At 39.0% G+C, this 20,924-nt stretch overlaps 1 protein-coding gene across 19 annotated transcripts in view; it reads right to left on the minus strand.

Annotated features, from left to right (window-relative positions):
* The window catches only part of NEDD4L (NEDD4 like E3 ubiquitin protein ligase), a 301,315-nt gene that overhangs the window by 66,982 nt on the left and 213,409 nt on the right, over window positions 1-20,924 (minus strand). For all 19 annotated transcript variants that reach the window (XM_087927427.1, XM_087927425.1, XM_087927423.1 and 16 more), the window contains 4 exons: window positions 14,657-14,707; window positions 7,600-7,661; window positions 7,373-7,472; window positions 5,337-5,503 (listed from right to left, as the gene is read on the minus strand). In XM_087927427.1, the coding sequence (XP_087783553.1) occupies window positions 5,337-5,503; window positions 7,373-7,472; window positions 7,600-7,661; window positions 14,657-14,707 (380 nt within the window). The remainder of the gene's footprint in view (window positions 1-5,336; window positions 5,504-7,372; window positions 7,473-7,599; window positions 7,662-14,656; window positions 14,708-20,924) is intronic.

The raw sequence follows: 20,924 nt of genomic DNA on the forward strand, positions 1-20,924 counted from the left end.
AAATCACAAAGAAGCATTAGAGAAGTGCCATTTAAGGTGGCAGTATTGCTGGCCATAATCAGGATTCTTGTTACAGAACTCTGCTGAGCATGCCAGCTGAAAGTAAACATCTAAGTTCATCTGCCTTCCACTCCTTCCAACAGCACAGGTAGTTCTCAACTTCTAACTATTTGCTTAGTGGCCATTAAAAGTTAACATGGTATAGAAAAAAAATCCAACCAGCCCCTCTGAAGCTCCATTTCAGCCTGCAATGAGCCGGGAGAGGCCTCCCAGAGGCCCAAATGGAGTCCCTCTGAACCTCCATTTTTGTCCAGCAACGTGAATGTTGCAGAGCCTTTGCGGTTGTTCATAAGGGCCAACAACTGCCGTGGTGCTGCAAAATTTGTAGTTTCGGGACTTGTTTGTAAATGCTAGGGGGCGGTTATCACATAACTTTGAACATTCGCTAAGGTAATGCTCGTAACCCCGGGATTACCTGTACTGATTAATCAATTCACAATTTGCAAGCTGTTTACAGATTCTAGGCAGCTTACCCTGAATGACAGAGCATCAGGTATAAAATACAGAGTATTTCATGTATAATTTGACTCTCCACAGCCAGGCTAACACTGAGAATTAAGGCGACTGTCATTCTAATTTGCCCCAAGTTAGAGAAGGCTGCGCTCAATGAAAACTAAAACAAGGCACACAAATGATGTGCCCAGATAATGTATCAGGACTGAAAGATGCACTGAGATTGTCAATGTGTCCGGCTGATATTAATGCTCAGGGAGGGAGGGAGGGAAGGAAGGAGAATAATAGCCAAATTGTTCTATGCATGCCTATCAGTGCTCAGTAGAACAATTATCTTTCCTAAAAGGAATCTGACCTCAGTAACAGGATAATATATTTCTACACAAGGCATTCCAAATTTTATGACTGCAGAGTGCCATTTGCTTTGCCCTTGGCTTTGGTTCTGGCCAAGCAAATGTTGACCATAATTTGTACCATTTGGCTAGGATTAGAATCGACGGAAGAAATGGAAATTTATAGAACAAGAAAAGGCTGTTATTATTGAGCCCAAAACTTCTGTGGCTAAGCGAGGCATTTGTTAAGTGAATTTTGCCCCCATTTTACAACCTTTTTAAACCAAAGTTGTTAAGTGAATCACGGCAGTTGTTAAGTTACTAACGTTAAGGGAACCTGGCCTCCCCATTGATTTTGCTTGTCACAAGGTTGCAAAAGGGGATCATATAACCCCTGGACACTGCAACTGTCATAAATATGTCTTAGTTGCCAAATGTCTGATTTTTGATCACATGAACAAGGGGATGCTGCAATAGTTGTGTGAAAAAAAACAGCCAAAAGTCACTTTTTTCACTGTTGTTTTAAGTTTGAATGGTCACTAAATGAACTGTTGTAAGTCAAGGACTATCTCCACTTCACTGAGTTAGCATTAGTTGATTGTAAACTGCCTTGAAACCTGGGGGTCAGGACCACGGGTGGGAGGCAAATAATTTCACTACGGATTCTGTGGGCGTGGTTAGGTGGGCGTGGGTAGGTGGGTGTGGCCATGGGACTGGGTTGGCATGGCTTTTTTAGCCCACACACCCCCGCGCTCCATTTATTTGCTTATTGGGTCTCAGGGAAGGCTCCTGGGAGGCTGTTTTTGCTCCCAGAAGGCTTCTCTGAGGCCCAGAAGGCCAAAAATGAAGTGCTGGAGGGGGGGGGGGGGTTACTCCCCTTTTTTGCTTTCTGGGTCTCAGGGAAGCCTCCTGGGCAAAGCAATAAGATCCCGGCACAGCTGATTGTCGGGAGGGGAAAAATAAATAAATAACGGTTCGGCCGAACCAATAGCTGTGTTTTTTTACCACCGGTTCGGCCAAACAGTAATACTTTTTACTACTGGTTCACCTGAACCAGGCCAAACTGGTAGAATACCACCACTGGTCAGAACAAAAGACAGGATATAAACAGCAATTTACCATAACCACATTCGTGATGGAAATTCTCAAGAGGGAAAGACTTTTAAAAGAGGTCAGACATGCAATGGTGTTTTGTGGTTTTGAAACAGGTAATTAAAGACGGATCCAGAATGAAGATAGCATGTTACACATTCTAAATATTCCATAGGAATGGGAAATGAAGAATTGAAAGTCTATGCAGTTTCTCGTGCTTTTCCAAAAAGAACTGGACTTTCTTGGGTTTTTTTCCTTGAAAATATTTCGCTTCTCAGAACTGAAGAAGCTCCTTGGATGAGAAGCAAAATATTTTCAAGGAAAAAACCCTAATAAAGTCTAGTTGCCCTTTGGAAAAGCACCTTTGGGAGAAGAATAGAAAGATAAGCTTAATTGAAAACTACAGTTCTACAACAGGAATGGGCAATCTGTGGCCTTTGTTTGCTCTCTTTTTGGTGCAGCCCTCAAGCAAACATCATAACAGAGATTCATCCATTTGCTTTTATTGCACAGAGAGGAAGATAGCAAGCAGACACTGAAGAAATCAAAAAAGAAAATAAAGTTTCAGAAAATGATTTGATCCTTTTTTTCTATCCCATCCACCTTTGGGGTTCACTCCCCAAAATTTGCTCTGGAGAAAATCTGCCCTAAAGTAACAGCATTATTTCTACTGTGAACACACACTATGTATTCTCTCTTTCTCTCTCAAGAAAAAAAGAGCACCATTTACTGAATCTATTATCAGCAATATTATAGTGGAGACAACTCCCAGATAGAGCAATAAAATGTGACAAATCTTTACAAGAGCAAGAGCAAGCATCCATCCTAGAGGGATAATTTCCTCCTCATTTTGCAGTTTCACAGCCCTGAAGACTTCTGAGAACTAATCAATACAGCGAAGCAGACTACATTTTATGGAACTTAATTGGAATGTTGACAGGAAGCCCATTATAAAGCCATGCTATAATTAAGGCTGAGAATCAGTCTTTTAGAAATGCAGCCAACTTTCCAGAAAGGTCCTTGCTTCCAAAGAGTGCAAAATTTGACAAAAAAAATCTAGATCACAGTGCATTTAAAAAACTCTGTTTTAAGACAATGCACATTTATAAACATGCTATGTAGCAGATGTATTGATTTCCTGTATAACTCAGGTCTTAGTAGCATTTCAATTATGGAGCCCTACTCCCGAACACAATAGATTTAACAGTCCAATCATATTCATCTTTACTCAGGGGTAAACCCCACTGGACTAAAATAGATTTAACCCTGAAGTGTTTTTCAGATTAGATTAGAGCCTGCAAAACATCAATAAACCTTAATAATTTAACTGAGCTTTGAATTGGGCGGCAAATCACATAAAGTTGGAAGGAAAATAATGAACAAATTAAAGAAACAAGAATTGGGATAAGTATAAAAGAGAGAAATTATATGAAAAAATATTAGGACATTAGACTTTTATTGTAACTATTTTTTTTTAACCTATCATGCTCCATAGTCAGTAAATTACAAGTTAGGTTTATAAATTAATAAGGTTTTAACTATTTGGACTGCAAAATCACCCCTTGAAGATCTAAGGAACTTGAGGACTTGCATGGGAGTCACTGAGGCTCTCCCCACATTTTGGGGGGCATGCTCAGAAAAAAGAAAGAGATACTGAAATAGATGAACAGAGCCTTTAAGAAGACACAGTACATCATAATCATAAAGTGGTTAGAATGCAGTATTGCAGGATAATTCTGCCCACAGCCAGGAGTTCAGTCATGACTGGTTCAAGATTGACTCAGACTTCCATCCTTTCAAGATCGGTAAAATGAGGACCCAGATTATTTGAGGGCAATAGGCTGACTGTAAACCACTTAGAGAGGGCTGTGAAGCACTGTAAAGCGGTATATATGTCTAAGTGCTGCTGCTATAACTGCAAGCGTATTTTTGGAAGGACTCCTCTGAATTGCTCCTCCAAATTTAGGCTGTTTGCACAGCCTACAAACAAACTGACTGTAACTGCAAAATTGAACAATGTGAACTGAAAAAAGCCCCACCCTTTATAAAAATCACAATTCTCAAAAGAGTCACAACATGAGCTTGCTGTAGCCCCATGATTATTATAGGTTAATTCATTAATCGCTGCAGAATGTTTGTAAACAATGCTTCCTTTATTAGAGACAAGATTTTAACCCAATTGACAGATTCAGATCATTTTACCTCAGTTTAATAAATCTTAATTATCTATGAGCCTTTCCACACACCACTCTTTTGCACTTCCCATCATTGTTGAAGACATTGAACTGAAAAGTGGAATGGTTTCCTGTTCTTTCTTTCTGAACTGCATGCTACCTGTGTGATGCAGCAAGCCAGGAAGATAAACCAACCATTGCTTCCCAGTCAGATGAAATAGGAAGCTGAGTTAATTGGAGGCTTGATTTCTATTATATAACACAAGGAGAGAAAATCTGTAGGCAGATGTCTACAAATAAGACATATGCCTATAACATGTTTCCTCCTTCAACTGCATGGCAAAAATCAGGCCAGGATATTAAGTTTAGATTATTTGTCTGCTTGTTTTTATTCTGCCTTTATTTTGGTTAATTACAAAACACATACTTAATGCTCCCAGTTGTTGTTTCCCCCACATCAACAGCTTTGTGAGGTAGACTGGGGTGAGACACCAAATTGGCTAAGGAAGGACTAGAACTTACAGTCTCTTGATTTCGGGGCCAGCATCTTCACCGCTACATCAAACTAGCAGTCAATTAGATTATCTCTATCTATCTAGTTAGCAATAGTATAGTCTACAAGCAGCAATCCCATTTCAGAATATGAAGTGGAAAGAAAACCTGGTTAGATCAGATCAAATGTCCAACTTGTTTTCAATTATAATGAACCACTGAAGAAAACCCACAATCATGCTATGATAAAAGCACGTTTATCCTATGATCATAATACGAAATAAATGAGAGCACATGTTTATCCCAGTATGATTCTTTGGAGTTCACTGCTTATGACCACAGAGATTCTAGCTGCTGATTAAACCTGCACTTCAAGATTAGCCTTTTAGACTGTTGTTTCTCAACTCAGGAATTTAAAGTGTTGGTGTGATGTCAGAGGTTCAATGTGTGAAGGGTGAAGGATGTGTGTTTGTGTTTATTTTCATGGTCATGGTCATGATGTGCACTGAAGATGGTGTTTGATTTTGTTGTACGAGGTGCAATGACAATAAAGTAAACTAAAGATGTATGGACTTCAACTTCCAGAATTCTCCAGCCAGCCTGGGAGAATTCAGTTCTGGGAGTTGAAGTTCATACATTTTTAAATTGCTGAAGTTGAGAAACACTGTTTTATATCAATGGATACAACATATATACAATAGCGAAGATAGGCTATGTTCAAACAGGAACTTACATCAAACTTGGTCGATGCCACTGTGTTGTTCTGTTATTATGATTGACATAGTAGGTACGTCCAAGGTTGTCCACTTTCTCTTCCCACCCAGGAGGTAAGGGAGGTGGAGGCAATTCTTCTTGGCGCTGAGAGGGGGAATCTCCAGAGTCAACTACTTCCCAGCCATGCTTTAAAGAGAACAAATTAAAAAGCTACGTTTAAAGCCTGAAAGTCTTTATGTGCACAATTATCATTATAAACAATGGAAAGAATCTTTCATTGCCTCTATTTCTGATCAACATATTAATCTAAAATGAAGATGAGCCAGAATTTAAGATGATCCTTCAAAAAAGGAAAAACGGTCAGAAAAAGCATGTTTACATGACATTCCCAAGTGAAAGATAAATTATTCGACAAAATATCTGCTCCACTTTACAGAGTCGATTGCATCAAATTTGTAGCACTTATAGAGCAAACCATTTGGACAAGATCTCATTCTGGTGAATGCAAGGAAACAGAACAGAGCTTCTATCCATAAATCTAAGACAGTGATAGAAAGAACATGTTAAAGAAAGTGCTTCTCTAAATGCACTTTCAGAGATGTGATTGCCAGGGATATCAGAATTGCCAAATTCTCAAATCCCTGGCAGGAACATTAACTGAGTCAGGTACCTATTGCTGATCCTACAGAGCATCTTTAAAGTGGAAGGCAAGGGTGCAGTTTCCTAGTCAACCTAATCACCTTTGAAAGCAGTCTTATGCACACAGCACATTAAAGTATGCATGGGGTTACCAAAGATCAAGCTGGAGTCAGCATTTACATGCAAATGCTTATATTTGGAGCTATATTTTAACATGAAGCTCTGCAGAGTTTTACAGTTGCCCCCACCAAGCTAGCACTGCTAATTAGAATAACAATTCAGTTCTGAAACGATGCAGGAAGGAATGCATGCTTGCTTCATATCCTGGAAGAAGAATTCATACAACTAGGTTTGAAAAAAATGCTTCATGATAAAGGCTTGTACATAAAGGCTAAAATAGTTCAGATCGGAATTATTCATCCTGAGGATGATGAAAGTAAACTTATTCTGCTTGCAAGGCTGATTTAGTTTAAACTGTGATGTAAGAAGGGGGCAGTATCTACAATGGTACTGCTTAATCACTTTCTGAAGTCACAGTAGTCCACATATTGTAGTAAGGTATTGGAGGCCTCTTCAGTTTTGGCAATGTAATTCCTCGCGGTGACCTAGCTAGGTGACCTGAAAAGTAGTAGGCTAATCCTCTAGACTAGGTGTACTCAACTCTGGTCCATGGACCGTCACTGATCCGGAGCCCTCCAGGAACTGGGAAACATAAGCAAGCAAAGCCCCATCTGCGCATGTGTGGGATCTAGGCATCTCACAAAACCACACCCAAGATGATTAGGGGACTATAGGCTAAAACATATGAAGAACTGGAGGAACTTGCAGGAACTGAGCATGGCTAGTCTAGTGAAGAGAAGGACCAGGGGAGACATGATAACAGTGTTCCAATATCTGAGGGGCTGCCACAGAGAGGAAGGGGTCAAGATATTTTCCAAGGCACCCGAAGGCCAGGCAAGGAATAATGGATGGAAACTGATCTAGGAGAGATTCAACCTAGAAATAAGGAGACATTTCCTGGCAGTGAGAGCAATCAACCAATGGGATAGCTTGCTTTCAGATGTTGTGAGAGCTTAACCACGAGAGGCTTTCAAGAAGAGATTGGACTGCCATTTGTCAGAAATGATGTAGGGTCTCCTGCTTGGGTGGGGAGGGAGAAGGGTTGGACTAGATTACCTACAAGGTCCCTTCCAACTCTGTTAACCTTTTAACCTGCCCCCACCCGTAGAAAAAACGTCCTTCATGCAACCGGTTCCGATAACCCAAAAGGTTGGGGGCTACTGCTCTAAACCAATATTTCCCAACTCTAGCAACTTTAAAATGTGTGGACTTCAACACCCAGAATTACTCAGCCAGCAATAATCCAGTCAACTTGGTGGGGGAAAAAGACACATATGTCTGATTCAAAGGGCTTACCTCTGAATCTTCTCTCTGATCACTGTCATCCTCCTGACCACCATTTTTGGGCATGTAAGCCATCTTCAGCCTCAAAAATCCTTTTACTCGAGATTTGTGACTATAGAAAGAAGAAAAAAACCGTTGTAAATATAGTTGTGATTTAGAATACTGTACTCATTGGAGCTAGATAAGCACTTTAAACAGAGGGAACAAATATATATAGGGTATATAAAAAAAGATCTCACCTTCTTGGCCTAAGAAGGAAATCTTTAAACGTATAAGGTCTTTCCATAGTTGGGTCTTCAGTCTATTGGTGTAATAAGAATAGCAAATAATTAATGCTGAAGGGCAGATACCTAAATATCCTGGTGACAATAAATTAAAATCTTAAATAATAATCAGAAGTGCTTTTTCGGCATGGACAGCAGTTCCATAACTGAGCATTTCCACTAGATGTCACCCTCAATGCCATTAATTGCTCAGAAACAACTATCACAATTTTGGTGTAAAAAAACATGGGGGCTGGGAAGATAAAGACGTATATGTTGAATAACAATTGCTATAAAATTACATGTGCAGGCATTCACTCAAACTTTCTCATGAACTATTTACTGGGATCAAAAAAAACCAAAAAAACCATTTGACCCTGTATTGTCCAACAACTTAACTCTAAATAATATCGTAATAATGGATTAAAAACAGAATGGCTAAGTTTACATGTTACAGCTTGTCAAGTGAAAATACACTCTTCAGAAACAAATTCACACTACCTAAAAAATACCATGGAGAGGAAATTTGAAAAACGTTGTTTGAAGAACGTGAGGTGGAAGCTCCAGTTCTGGGCCTAGAATGGTCCTCAGTAGCCTCTAAAATTCAATCCCTGACATCTTCACATAAGTTTGAAAAGGACATTGTCTGAAAATGTGGAAAACTGTTTCTAATATTGCTGAACAGATGAACCAGTATTTTTTTATATCAAGTATAAGTCCACGTCTTACATTCTTTCCCACTATCACCCGACTCTCCTATAACAGATTTTTCTCATAAATCTTACTTTTAATAATCTCCAGACAGTTATTATTTGTGAACGAGCTGTGATAATGTTACGACTCAGAGATGTAATCTTTCGAATGGAAAGACTTTGCATGTTTCTTCAATAACTCAACATGTTCAAGCAATTCGCCCCTAGTTTAAAGCAGAGATCTGAGGACAAAGAGTCTTCCCAAACAATTCACATAAAAGACCTGGTGTGTGTGTGTGTGTGTGTGTGTGTGTGTGTGTGTTATGTCTATGGGAAAAAGATGCTTCCTTTCATGTGGAAAAAGAGAATGAAATGGAGAACGGTAATTCTGGTTTTAATACTGAAGAAAGCTGTTTCAGGATGAAACAAATGCATTAGAAGTTACTCAAGGCTAGCTACCACAGGTTCTAAAGGTGTTAAATTAAGAAATATTTCAGGTTTAAGATTGCAAAATAATTTGCAATTCCACACCTACATTATCAGTATTTGGACAGTTGTCAAATTTAAATAAATATAAATCACAACAGGGCTCTTTCTATTTGAATAGTTTGTTACTTAAAGATACCTTTACAGTATGTTGATTTTCTATCCAGCTATGGTTTCTTCTGGAAATGGTTATATCTACAATTACTATAATTCCCTAAGAGCTTTAGATGGTGGAAGGCGGAGGTGGCATCGCGACGATACGGCATGCGATCTTGGAGGTCTGAGATCGCTGCTGATATCTTTGCTCCTGGACGGTCCTATCGGATCTAAACCGTCCCGAAGAGACGGTGAATGTAAAGAGCGCATCCTGTTGATCCCAGGGATACCGCAAAATCCCTGGTAGTTCCAGGAGAAGCTCTTCTTGCCAGCGGCAAAGAGGCAGCCATTAAAGCTGCTGAAGTTGGGACAGCTCCGAAACAAAAGAGAATGGAAAGAGAGAGTGTGCCGGTTTGGTGAGAACTTTTTCTTTATTCTAAGAGCTGAAAGGACACCCTAAGGAAAAGAAAGAATCTGTAAAAGTTTTGACAGAAGTGATTAAGCGGCAATTTTAAACAGGAATGTCAAATAATGTTTTTTTTTCTCATTGCTGGATTTTCTATACATGATCTTATATTTTGAAACTGGACTGGTTTTTTCTTTTACATCTATTTTTTTTTCCTCCTTTTTGATAAGATAGAGGGAAGAGCATGGGAAAGTATTATTGCAGGTGCTCTTCTGGGTTTCTATCAACAGCTGGAATCTGGTGTTGAAATCTAGGGGGGGGAAAGGTGATAAGTTTTTGGAGAAGAGAGCTATAAGAGCCTTGGATAATTAAACAAAGTGCAGTGTGCTGTTTTTACTTTTTCGAAGTTGTGCTATCCCTCCTCACCAGCTTTATTGTATTTCATTTTTTCTTTTTCTTGTAATAACTATTTGAGTTTTTGGCTTTGTTGGAGCTTGTCTTTGTTTTTCTTTTTTTCTTTGGAAGTTCAATCTCTACGTTTGCTTTTTATTTTAAAGGGAAAGCTTTAGTATTAATGTTTTTTTTTTAAGGGAATAGCCTTTTTTCCCCTTTCCTGGTATTTTTGTTTTTTCATCTACCTTTCTGGTTTATTCTTATGCACTCTTTTCTATTTGAGACCTTTCAATTGGATTAAGGTGTTGAAGAACCTGAAGAATTTTTCCTTTTCCTTTTTTTTCTTATTCTTTTTCCAAGCCTTTTTCTTCATCTAACTACTGATTGGATTAAGGTATACAAGAACCTGAAGAAATTTTGTCCTCCCCCTTTCCCCCCCCCCCCTTTTTCCCTTTTTTTAAATCATTATTATTGGGCTTCTTTTTTCTACTATTTTTATTTTGAACTATAATTGGTTACTTCACAATTGGAAGAAGAACCTGAAGATTCTGAATTGCTTAAAATGAGTAGGAAATTTACAGCTCCTGGTTCTTCAACTTCTGCAAATCAAATTCAAGTTTTGTTTTAGATTCTAGTCTTCATTTTGGAGGGCCAGAAGGGAAATGCTGCGCATCCTTTAATTCTGGTGACACAGTGTATTGAGAATGGCAACCCCTCTTCAAATAATACAGTCTCCATTGCAAAAGAACTGAAACAACGCTTAGCTTCACTCTTCCATCAGTAACACTTGGGCAGCAAATGGCCTTAACATGTGGTAGCAAATGACAACATTTTCAAGAATTACGGGATGACTTATCATTATTGTTAATCATCATGCTGGTGACAGGCCCTGCTGCGATAATGATTTTAAAACTCAGAAAATGTGATTGGAAGAATATTAAGGAAAATGTAAAAGAGGGAAGAGATGTAGCATGTAAAAAATAAACCTCAAAGTAGGGGGAAAAAAAACCCTAAAATGGTTCCATCTTTGTTTTGTGTACCAGTGCAATTACAAGTCCTCTCTCACAGGCCAATGGAAGAACAATAAGTGAGATTAAAATTGCAACGCACTCTGTACTGTTAGTAATAATGATTAATGATAGGAGCAAAGAGGTGCATTAGCAAATTAAAGAAACTGGAAAGATCCTGGGAAATGTGGCAAATGTTTAATACAGATACTTAACTCTAAAATGAAACTGCATGGACATGTCTTTAAAACCTCCAATACTTAAGGAAATCGACTAGAACAGCTGCAGCAAAGACGTACTAAATTCCCAGACAAAGATGAATTTATACGACTCAAGACACCAACGAAAGTCCTAAAACAGTCTAGAATTGTTCTCCTTTTCCACTCATTACCAACTGCAAGTCTCAGCAAAAACTTGGACTCTTTCCTGACCCAATATTTTAGTTGTCGACTTAATACCCAAAAGTTTCCTTATCAAAATACTTGGCACTGACTCCTTCCCTAAAGGAGAATTATTTTTCCCATTATGACATGATTCAGTTTCATTTATGGGGAAAAAATGCCTTTCAGAACTGGATTTGTATGTTATATGCAGGGACCAGCAAAAGTGTTTTCTCTGGTTTTCTCTAAAAAGCCCCAACTGAGAACAATCGAAACGTATCAACCAGCATGTCCTTTGTGGGAATACTTACTTTCCTAAAGAAATTCTTGCAAATTCATGTGCACAACACTATCTCTATCTCTCCGTCCATCTATCTATTTATCTATCATCTATATTTTCTTTCTGGTTCTTTCAAATACCTATCCAGACATACATCTTGAATTTATTGCTGAGAAGCTTGTGCAGTTAAAATTTTGCCAGGTAACATCTGCTAATAATTTTACACCCCTCTGGAAATTAGATATTTACTTCTTTACTGGACCACCCCAACTTTCAGCCTCTTAAGGAACTATAATACCCAAGGCTAACACAAATATACTGGGGGGAAAAACAGCTGACAAAGCTGAAAGCAGCAAATTAATTCCTACAGAACAGCTGCCTGGCAAATAATTGAAAGTCTCCATCTAGTCTGTTATTGCTGAGTTATATAGGCCTTGAAATCCACTATCAAGCCTCTTCCCTGAGCACCCACTCCTTATAGGTTCCTGTTTTTCCCCCACATCAGGAAGATGGAAAGGAGGGCTTCTTAGGAACTAGGTAGGGATGGACCAGAAGGGGCCAATCTAACTTTCTATCATGATTCTAGGAAAAATTTACACAAGCCCTTTTCTAAGGATTAAACACATGATATTTAGATTAAGATTTTCACTGTCTGCAACAATTTGTCTTCTTAGTGGAACTTGCTAGCCAAAATCCGTAATTACCAGCATGAGGTGGGAAATGTCCAAAATAATTCTCCATAGTTTATTTTCAGTGGAACAAATTCCATTTTTAGAAATGCATTATTTAACATCATCACTGATTAGTATTATATAAATGAAGGAATGCACATTTGAATTGGATGCAAATTTAACTATTTGGCATTGAATACCACAAGCTGGAATAAGAGTAAATTACTATTATCATCTATCTGTCCATACAAAGCACATGTGCATGCAGCTGTCTTCCGTGGATTCAACTTTTTTCTTTAAAATCTGAACAATGTAAAGAAATGGTTTTGTACTGAGTTACCAACTCTAACCATGTAAAAAGTTGTATTTGGTGCTGGTTATTCGGTAAATGAGAAACGCCTGATAGGGGAGCCGAAAGAACAGCATATGAATAATGTGACTATTTCATCAATGCCACAGAAAAAAATATCCCTCTTCATCTTAACACAAACCAGTACGTAGCTGATCATGGGGAAAAAAGGGGAAAAGACTGGCTTCTTTCTTTTCAGTTGTTTTAAGTGAAAGATCCTAAACCTCTTTCTTAAAAGATTATTTATTTAATTTTTTAGTATGATTATGGTTCATTGTACAGTCAGCCAGAGTCCAATTCCACTGGATATGGAATTGTTATTCCCTAGGGCAGTAGTGGCTAATCTTTTTGGGCTCCTGTAATGAAAATTGTGCATGTGCTTACGCGCATGCCAGCACCCAGAAGGCAATGTGCGCGCCCCCACTCCCCTGCACATGCACATGTGCACACGATCTCCCTGCCACTCCCTTACCTGCACTGCGCATATGCACGCCTCCTGGCTGATTTTTGGCCTGTTTGAGGCCTTTTTCGGCCTCAAGAGGCTCGAGGGAAGCCTCTGCAGCCTTTGGAGGCCAATAAACAGGCCCATTTCGGCCTCCCAAGGCTGCAGAGGCTTCCCTCAAGCCTCTGGGAGCCCAACAAAAGCCTCAAATGGGCCAAAAATCAGCTGGGAGGTGCACGCATGTGCAGGTAAGTTTGGCAGGGGTTCACGTGCCCACACAAATGACTCTGCGTGCCATAGGTTCGCCATCATGGCCCTAGGGAGTCCTTCCTAAGGACCTGGGATATAGTATTATTACAATTGTTTATATTTCAATACTATATATTAAGCTCTGCACTACATAGTATTGAGGCATCACTCCAAACAGTTTGGCCAGCTTACCACAGCAGGCTATACAATTAAAACTATTGAAAGCACAACACAACATAACCATCTCAACTAAAACACAAAAATAGCAATACAAGAAAACAAAGCAAGGACTTCATCAACACTCTGGGGAACTGAACTGGATTTTAAAGGCCTTCTGGAACCCAGGAGAGTCTGGACTTTTCTTATTCATTGCACAGCTCAATACATAGTTTTCTTTAAAATGCCAGCTCCATGTGAAATCCTTAATTTGTCAAGATGCAACATAATATTTTAAAGTTCTGAACCACTGCAAGCCAATGGTAAAAAGAAAAAAAGATTTCATTTAACAGTCAAACTGAAAAATCAATGTGCAAGAATTCATATGCAACCATAACTGTTTGACATTGGAAAACACGCTAGTTTCTATTTAAATTTCTGGGTTTGCTTCTTAACTAATGTTCATATTTATTACAAAATGTTCACACTTCCCTTTTCTTTCTGGTAAGATCAATAAAACCACAAAGCACATGAAAAACAAAAAAGATGAAGAGGCTTCCTACATTTATAGCAAAGTTGTCTATAACTGTTAAATAAATCTATAAAATTAGCCTATAACCTATTCAAGTTTAAATAAAAAATCTGCTAATATACACCTATGAAAACATTCGTGCTTCAGATCCACATGTGAAGAGTTCAATTAGCTATTTTATTGCTCGTGCCTATAACACAGGAATGTGTTCTCAGATTGGTGGTTTGAATCTGAGCAAGACTAAATAAGGTTCAACAGCGTTAAAAGGGGGGGTTAGACCTTGCCCTTTTGTGCCTATATAGAGATTCCAGACAAATTCCCACTTGACTCCTCCCCCAATTCCGCCAGTCTCTTTCCAACAAGTTGACAATGGATTTTGTCATTTTAAAGGTTCATCATAAATCATAATTGGGATGGAAACATGATATTCCCATTTGACTAAACAATAACAGTAGATATGGAACATCTTCAGACACTTCACTACTTTTTAGAATCAATCATGGTGCCGCATTGAATCCAAACCCATATAAATGCTAGACAAAATGCAGAATGAGCAAGTAGCTGTCTATAAGCAGCCCTCACTTAATGACTGCACCATTCAAAGTTACGACAGTGCTGAAAAAGTAACTCACATTCATGACCATCACATTTAAGGTGCATGGACTTCACTCCCAAAATTTCCAAGGTAGCATGCATTCTTGCTGGGGAATTTCGAGAGTTGAAGTCCGCACATCTTAAAGGTGTCATGGTTGAGAAACCCTGCTCGACAAGGTGAACTTTGTGGACTTCTAATGAATAACAGTAAAGATCTTACAAATTCTGCCAGTTTTGACTTAGCTCACTCTTGATTTACCTTCTACAAAATAGAGAGGCCAAAGCATAAAAATTTCTTACCGGAAGATGATTAAGTGGCACATCCACTTGGCCCAGAAAGTCGTCTCTGGTCTGTTAACAAAATAGAAAAGATTTATTGTTAAATCAGTATAGATACTGACATTAATATCAAGTCAGTTTTTTAAAGCCATCTTAAATTATACTTTAATTATTATACACTTTAAAGTCTTGGCTTTGTCAGATAATTTCAGTTACCTATATTTTATCTAATACTTTTGTCCTTGAGCAGCACGATTAAATATGTAAAGAGACAGACCCTAAAGCTAATAGTAAAGGGAGATATTTCATTCTCCCTGCCAATTTCAAGCAACCATGGTCAAAACCCCCCCTGCAGAACTGAATCTTGGAGGTAGATGAAGTCACCTGATCATTTTATCTTGCTTGATTCACTTCAAAACAGGCATTCTATTCTTTAATGATAACATTTGATAAAAAGAACAGAAAAACAGTAATGCTTATTATACATATGTACAATGCGCACTCCAGGATGTTCCCAATGAATATTAGGATTCTCATGCTGGGAAAAGCAAGTTATTCTGCCTGAAAAGATTAATATCTCATTTAAGAATTACACGGATCCTGTCACTTCCTCTATATGTCATCTTCCCTGTTTGCTGCAACAGAAATATCTAACTGATATGGAAAGCACCAAGAAATTTCTAAAGAAGGAAAAGGAGGTGGAAGAGAAGATGATATACAGAGAGAAATTAATGTGTGTACAGTATACAGTAGAACCTCTGGTCACGAACGTTTCTGACCACAACCAAATCAGGTTCCAATCAAAGAATTCACAATTTTTTTGAATCTGGTCATGAACACATACTTGGGTGGCCACTGATCCAGAAATTCCTGAAGACAAAACATTAGAAGATTAAGAAATCGCCAAAATTATGGAACAAATTATGATCGTGACCAGAGGCTCTACTACAGCTGAAACACAGGATATTGGCATCAAAGTTTGAATCCCATTAACTTAATATTTCCTTCCTGTGAAGATCTCCCCAACAAGAATTTTCTAGAGATGACAAGAATTGACTTCTGCATGGAAAATGTGCTCAGCTATTTAGCTACAGCCGATTCCTGCTTGATAGTAAACTCTGGATTGGTAATGCCTCCCAGTGGACAGTTTGAGGCAACCCCAAAGAAAACAGATATTTTAGGAGTGACAAAACCAATCTCCGAGTTACTTTTAATCCCTTTGCTAATGTATTGCTAATGGACTGTATTGCTCAGATACGAGGAAGACTAGTCTATAAACACTATTGAAATTAAACCAACTATCAGTCAGTCCAATGCTAGTACTGATTGGGTATGGACTGGAAGAGGCTTGCAATAACACTATAGCCATTCTCCACATGCATTTAAATATGGATAAAATGCCTCCTCAATTTTTTCCGGCCATGCTTGTGTTGGGCCATCTTCTGGACCAACTTTAGGAGCTAGGTCTGGAGGTACAGTCTACTTCTTCTAGGGTAAGTCTCAGCCAGGATGGCTTGATGCTTTTCCTGTTCCCATTTAAAATCTACATGAAACCACTGAATGAGATCATTCATTGGCATGGGATGCCGCTGAAGATACACTGATACTCTGTCTTGATATTTGGAGGCTATAGGTCTTTGGTGAGGAAGAACGGCTTCTGCAAGACTTTGGTTTTTAAAGCTTCCTAGATCCAGGGATTTTCCATCTTTGGTTGTGACTGACACTGCATTCCCACAGAAACAACTGGTGTGCAAATTAGGTGTACTCTTGGGACTCATGGCTTCTTGGCTCCTAAAGAGCAGGTAGCAGCTGTGACCAGGAGTGCTATGGGCACTTTTACATTGTCCATGAATTGTGCCCTTTCCTGGGCCCAAAGATCACAACACATGGTCATTCATGCCTTGATCCCATGGTATGTACATCCTTTCTTTAAAATAAATTGTATTAATTTTCTATTAATTACATTTCTTAGTGCTTATTAAACATTGTGTGGTTATTTTGCTTAACAATACAGATCCCATTTTCACTCTCCACTCCTTTTTTCTGACCACTGCTAAAATAAGTCCCATGTTTGATAATATTCTGTGTCTTCTTTCTGTTTGATTTTTTAATGTAAGTCTATCCATTTCTGGACAATATAATATCTTTTTAATTTTTCTCTTCGTTTTCTGGTGTTTCTTCATTTTTCCAATAGTGCATCCTGAACTATTGTAATGCTACTCTACATGGGCCAACCTCGAAGAACATCTGAAAATTGCAAATGGTTTAAATCGTAGTGGTATGGGTGCTTCCTGTTCACCCCTGTTACAACTTTATAAGGTGAGTTCCACTGACCGCTTCCCAATGAACTTCTGGATGCAATTCATAACATGGATCCTGGATCCTTGAAGGACCACATCTTTCTGGTTCAAGGGCATGTTTTGGCCTGTCAATTAAAAATGTCTCCTTTCTATCTGTGAATCAGCTGTCCAGAAGAGTTGTTTGACAGTGGGATTAACCTGGGAGGAAAAAAACCCACAAAAAACATCCAGCAGCTGATCACCGGAGCTGCCAGGTAAAATGAGAGAATATCTCCACTTTACTAAGAAAATTCTTCTCCCTGTGGATCAGCTGTCAGGTTTGGGGAATTATCAGGTTCTGCAAATAAGTTACCTGCAAGTCTAGCCATTTCTCTCTACCCTCCGCCTCCCCCAGTTTATGCCCCAGTTACAGCAATCTTGTGAACGGTAAATGGCTTTTCATGCTGTTAACAGAAAGCAGGAGGCTTTTACCAATGATTTTGCTTGACTTGTCTTGCATCTCCAAATTCATACTGCCTTCACCCAGCAGTACAACAGAATGGGGGGGCTATACTCCCAAGACAGGAATCACTAGTGAGCATTAAAAAAAACAACTCTATTTCGGAATAGTTTTCTGTCTGCTCAAGAACGACTGGGAAGCAGCCGATAGCATTTATTTTAAGATAAAGAAGAACAGAGAATCCATCCCTAATATCTGAGAATATTTCAGCATGTACAAACAGGAAGGAGATACAAAGATGCTGTAGCCCAGAACTCTGCATAGCTATTATAAATAATCTCTCTATTCCCATCTGGAAACCTGAAAATTTGCAATCTCAGCAAGTGCAAATTCAGAACCCAAGAGGCGTTTCACTTTGCAAACAGATGTCCATAATGCAATTAATATCAACAAAGGCGGAGAGAGCATCATGTCACAAAAATGTTTATTCTTTAGAAAGCTAATATTTTGCTTGTTTGTATATTTATATTTTTGTTAAACGTGGTGAGTATATTTTTAAATACAGGTCTTTTACAGAAAACGAAAGACTTTGAAGCAGAGAATTGTAGAATTCAGATTAGTCAAATATTATAGGACAGAGTTAATAATACAAAGCATTTGGAAACATGTAGTGTAAGCTAACACAATGGCTAATTCCCACACTCCATTAAATCTTAATTTGTTTGGATTTAATGTGATGTGTGAACTTGCTCATTAGGGCTTAGCATCCCACACAAACATGTTGTGATTTGCTTAAGAAAACCACAAAAAATAATTCTGGCTTAGTGTTATTCATGGTGGCAGCCAGAATATTATAATCTTAAAATACATGTCAGCTTCACCTTATATATGCACTGAAAATAACAATAGATTCATTCGTTAGCCTATTTTTAAAACTAGAAAATCTGAAAAAGGCTTCTTGAACAATTTGGAACAGGATTTCCCACTATAATTAAAAAAAAAAGGTTTTCCATTTTTATTTTGCTCCTGAAGAAGTAAGGATTCTGTCCACTTCTGTATGTCCGTGTATACCTCTCCTAATTGTGTCATGTCCTATTATGGAAGGACCTCTTAAAGGCCTACACCCATCATACACAGAGAAACCTCACCATACACAAAGGAACTTCTCAAAGTTGTGAACCATCATCTCACTGGTGTTATCTGCATGATTAATGAAAACAGAATCAAGCATGCTAATGGCCCAAGGCTTCGCCTTTAATTTCCATCACTGATGTATCCCTTGATAAAAGTAGATTTTGAAACCATTTAAATTGCTATCTTCTTATAATAAGGATTAGGCTATAAACTACCCCTAACAGCTACAGTATTTCATACTCAGCATGATGTCCATAACTTCAAGCTTCCCAACTGTGAACACATTCAAACCTGCTGCTATGACTAATTTGAGATTGCAAACAGTGATTAATCTTCATATACCCTGTTGAAATTAAAGCCAGTCTTAGTATAAACCAGACTTATTTTAACCATTATTTGTTGAACAGCTACAGTGGATTGGTCCAACACAATCCTAAGAACTTCTTCATTTGTTTGCTTGCAATGGTGTAAAGACCTCCTGCAGCCATTTGTCTAGGTCAGGGGTGTCAAAGTCAAGGCCCCGGGGGGTCAGATCCGGCCCATAGGGTGCTTAAATTTGGCCTGCAGGGCCGCCCTAGAAACAGCGAAGGACCGGCCCGTAGTGCCTCTGCCAGTGAAAATAGGCTTATGAGCTCCATTTTTGGCCACATGCAATTCTCCCAAGATCTGTTTTCGCTGGCAGAGGTGTGCAGGAGGCCATTGCAGCCAAAAACAGAGCTTGGGAGCCCGTTTTCATTGGCAGAGCACTTGGGCCACCACAGCCACCCCTGACATGAGTGACATCAAGTTGGTCGTGTCCACCACAGCCATGCCCACTCCAGTCCCCGGAGGTCAAACACAACCCTGATGCGGCCATCAGTGAAATTGAGTTTGAAACCACCTTGGTCTAGGTCCCAGGAGATGGCCTTCAGACTTCCTGTTACATTCCATCTCTGGTGTGTTTCTGATTTTTATGCTTCCTGTATAACAAAGAGCAATCTTAAAGTGGACTGGAATTATGGAATACCAACTGGTTGGAATATACTTTCCTTCCTTAGCTGCTTTGATTCAAGAATTTGTCACTTAGCACTATCTCCTATCCCATATAAGTATATGCCTGATTGGATTCTATATATGAGTCTGACTGAATGTTAGCAAAAACTTCCTAACTATTAGAACAATTTGACACTGGAATCAATTGCCAAGCTAGGTGAGAACTCCACTTTGTTGGAATTGCTCTGGGAGAGGATGAGCACCTGTTGTGGATATTTTAAACTGGATTCTTGCACTAAGCAGGGGTTGACTCCAATAACTTCAATCACTCTTTCAAGCTGATACCCAAGGAAGAGGGAAAAGGAAGGAAGGAAGGAAGGAAGGAAGGAAGGAAGGAAGGAAGGAAGGAAGGAAGGAAGGAAGGAAATCTAATTCACTTTAATTGGCATAATATTTTGAGCTACTTCTTCTGTCCTTCTACATTTATATTCCCATTTCCCTCTTCTCCTTTTTTCCTCCTTTCTATCTTTTCGTCCATCTCACTTCATATAAGCAGCAGGGAGCAATATCCAATGTTTTCCCCCTTATATTGTTCTAAAAGCTGCTTTTAAAGGTCATGAAAATTAATGTAATATAGTGAATGCAAATAGAAACAACGAACTATGTTGGTTTCATGTATCGCCCCAGGCTAGTTGCTGTTTGCTACAAGGTTTTCTGAATTCTGTTCCATACATTCATGGGAACAGTAGAGATTCTGGGTGACCTAGAAAGCCAAACAGGGCCAGCTCTGGTTAAGGTTTGGATGGGGAAATCATCTGGGAAGTTAGATACCATCACAGTAGAGCAGGAAACCAGGAAAAGGGGGGAAAACATGAATAAAGCAGAGTTCTCCAACCTTGGCAAAGCTGGCTGGGGAATTCTGGGAGTTGAAGTCTGTCAGGCTTAAAATGGCCAAGGTTGGAGACCCCTGGAATAAAGCAATAATTCATTTCTATGTTACACCAGGAAAACTGCATGGATGTATCTGTGTAAGTCATCAGGAATCATGCTCAACTTGAAAATGATTATACATTCTTTAGGTCTAAATGTATCACAGTCTGCCGAAATTAAACTCTGCTTCTTCATCCTAAATAAAAACTAAAATTAGATCTTCTGTAGTTTGGCTAGGACATTCACATTCCACGGTGGTGTCCATATATAGCTCCTTAAAGAGTGCTTCCCAGGCCTCCAGGGAGGATGTGGCAGTCCACCATCAATGGACCATTGCTTTGGGAGCTTGATGTGATGTGCCAGAATAGGGTTGATTGAATAGGGCTGATTGTTTGGATATGACTGCCTGGGTGAGATGTGTCCAGTTGTTTCTCATGGCTTCCTTTTCCTTGCATGCCAGCAGTTGTTTATAGCATTATTATTTTCCTGTTGGAGAAGGTCCTGTGCAGCTGTC

This window comes from Pseudonaja textilis, chromosome 2 (assembly GCF_049901715.1).
Source record: "Pseudonaja textilis isolate UNSWEBS1 chromosome 2, rPseTex1.2, whole genome shotgun sequence".
NCBI lineage: Eukaryota > Metazoa > Chordata > Lepidosauria > Squamata > Elapidae > Pseudonaja > Pseudonaja textilis.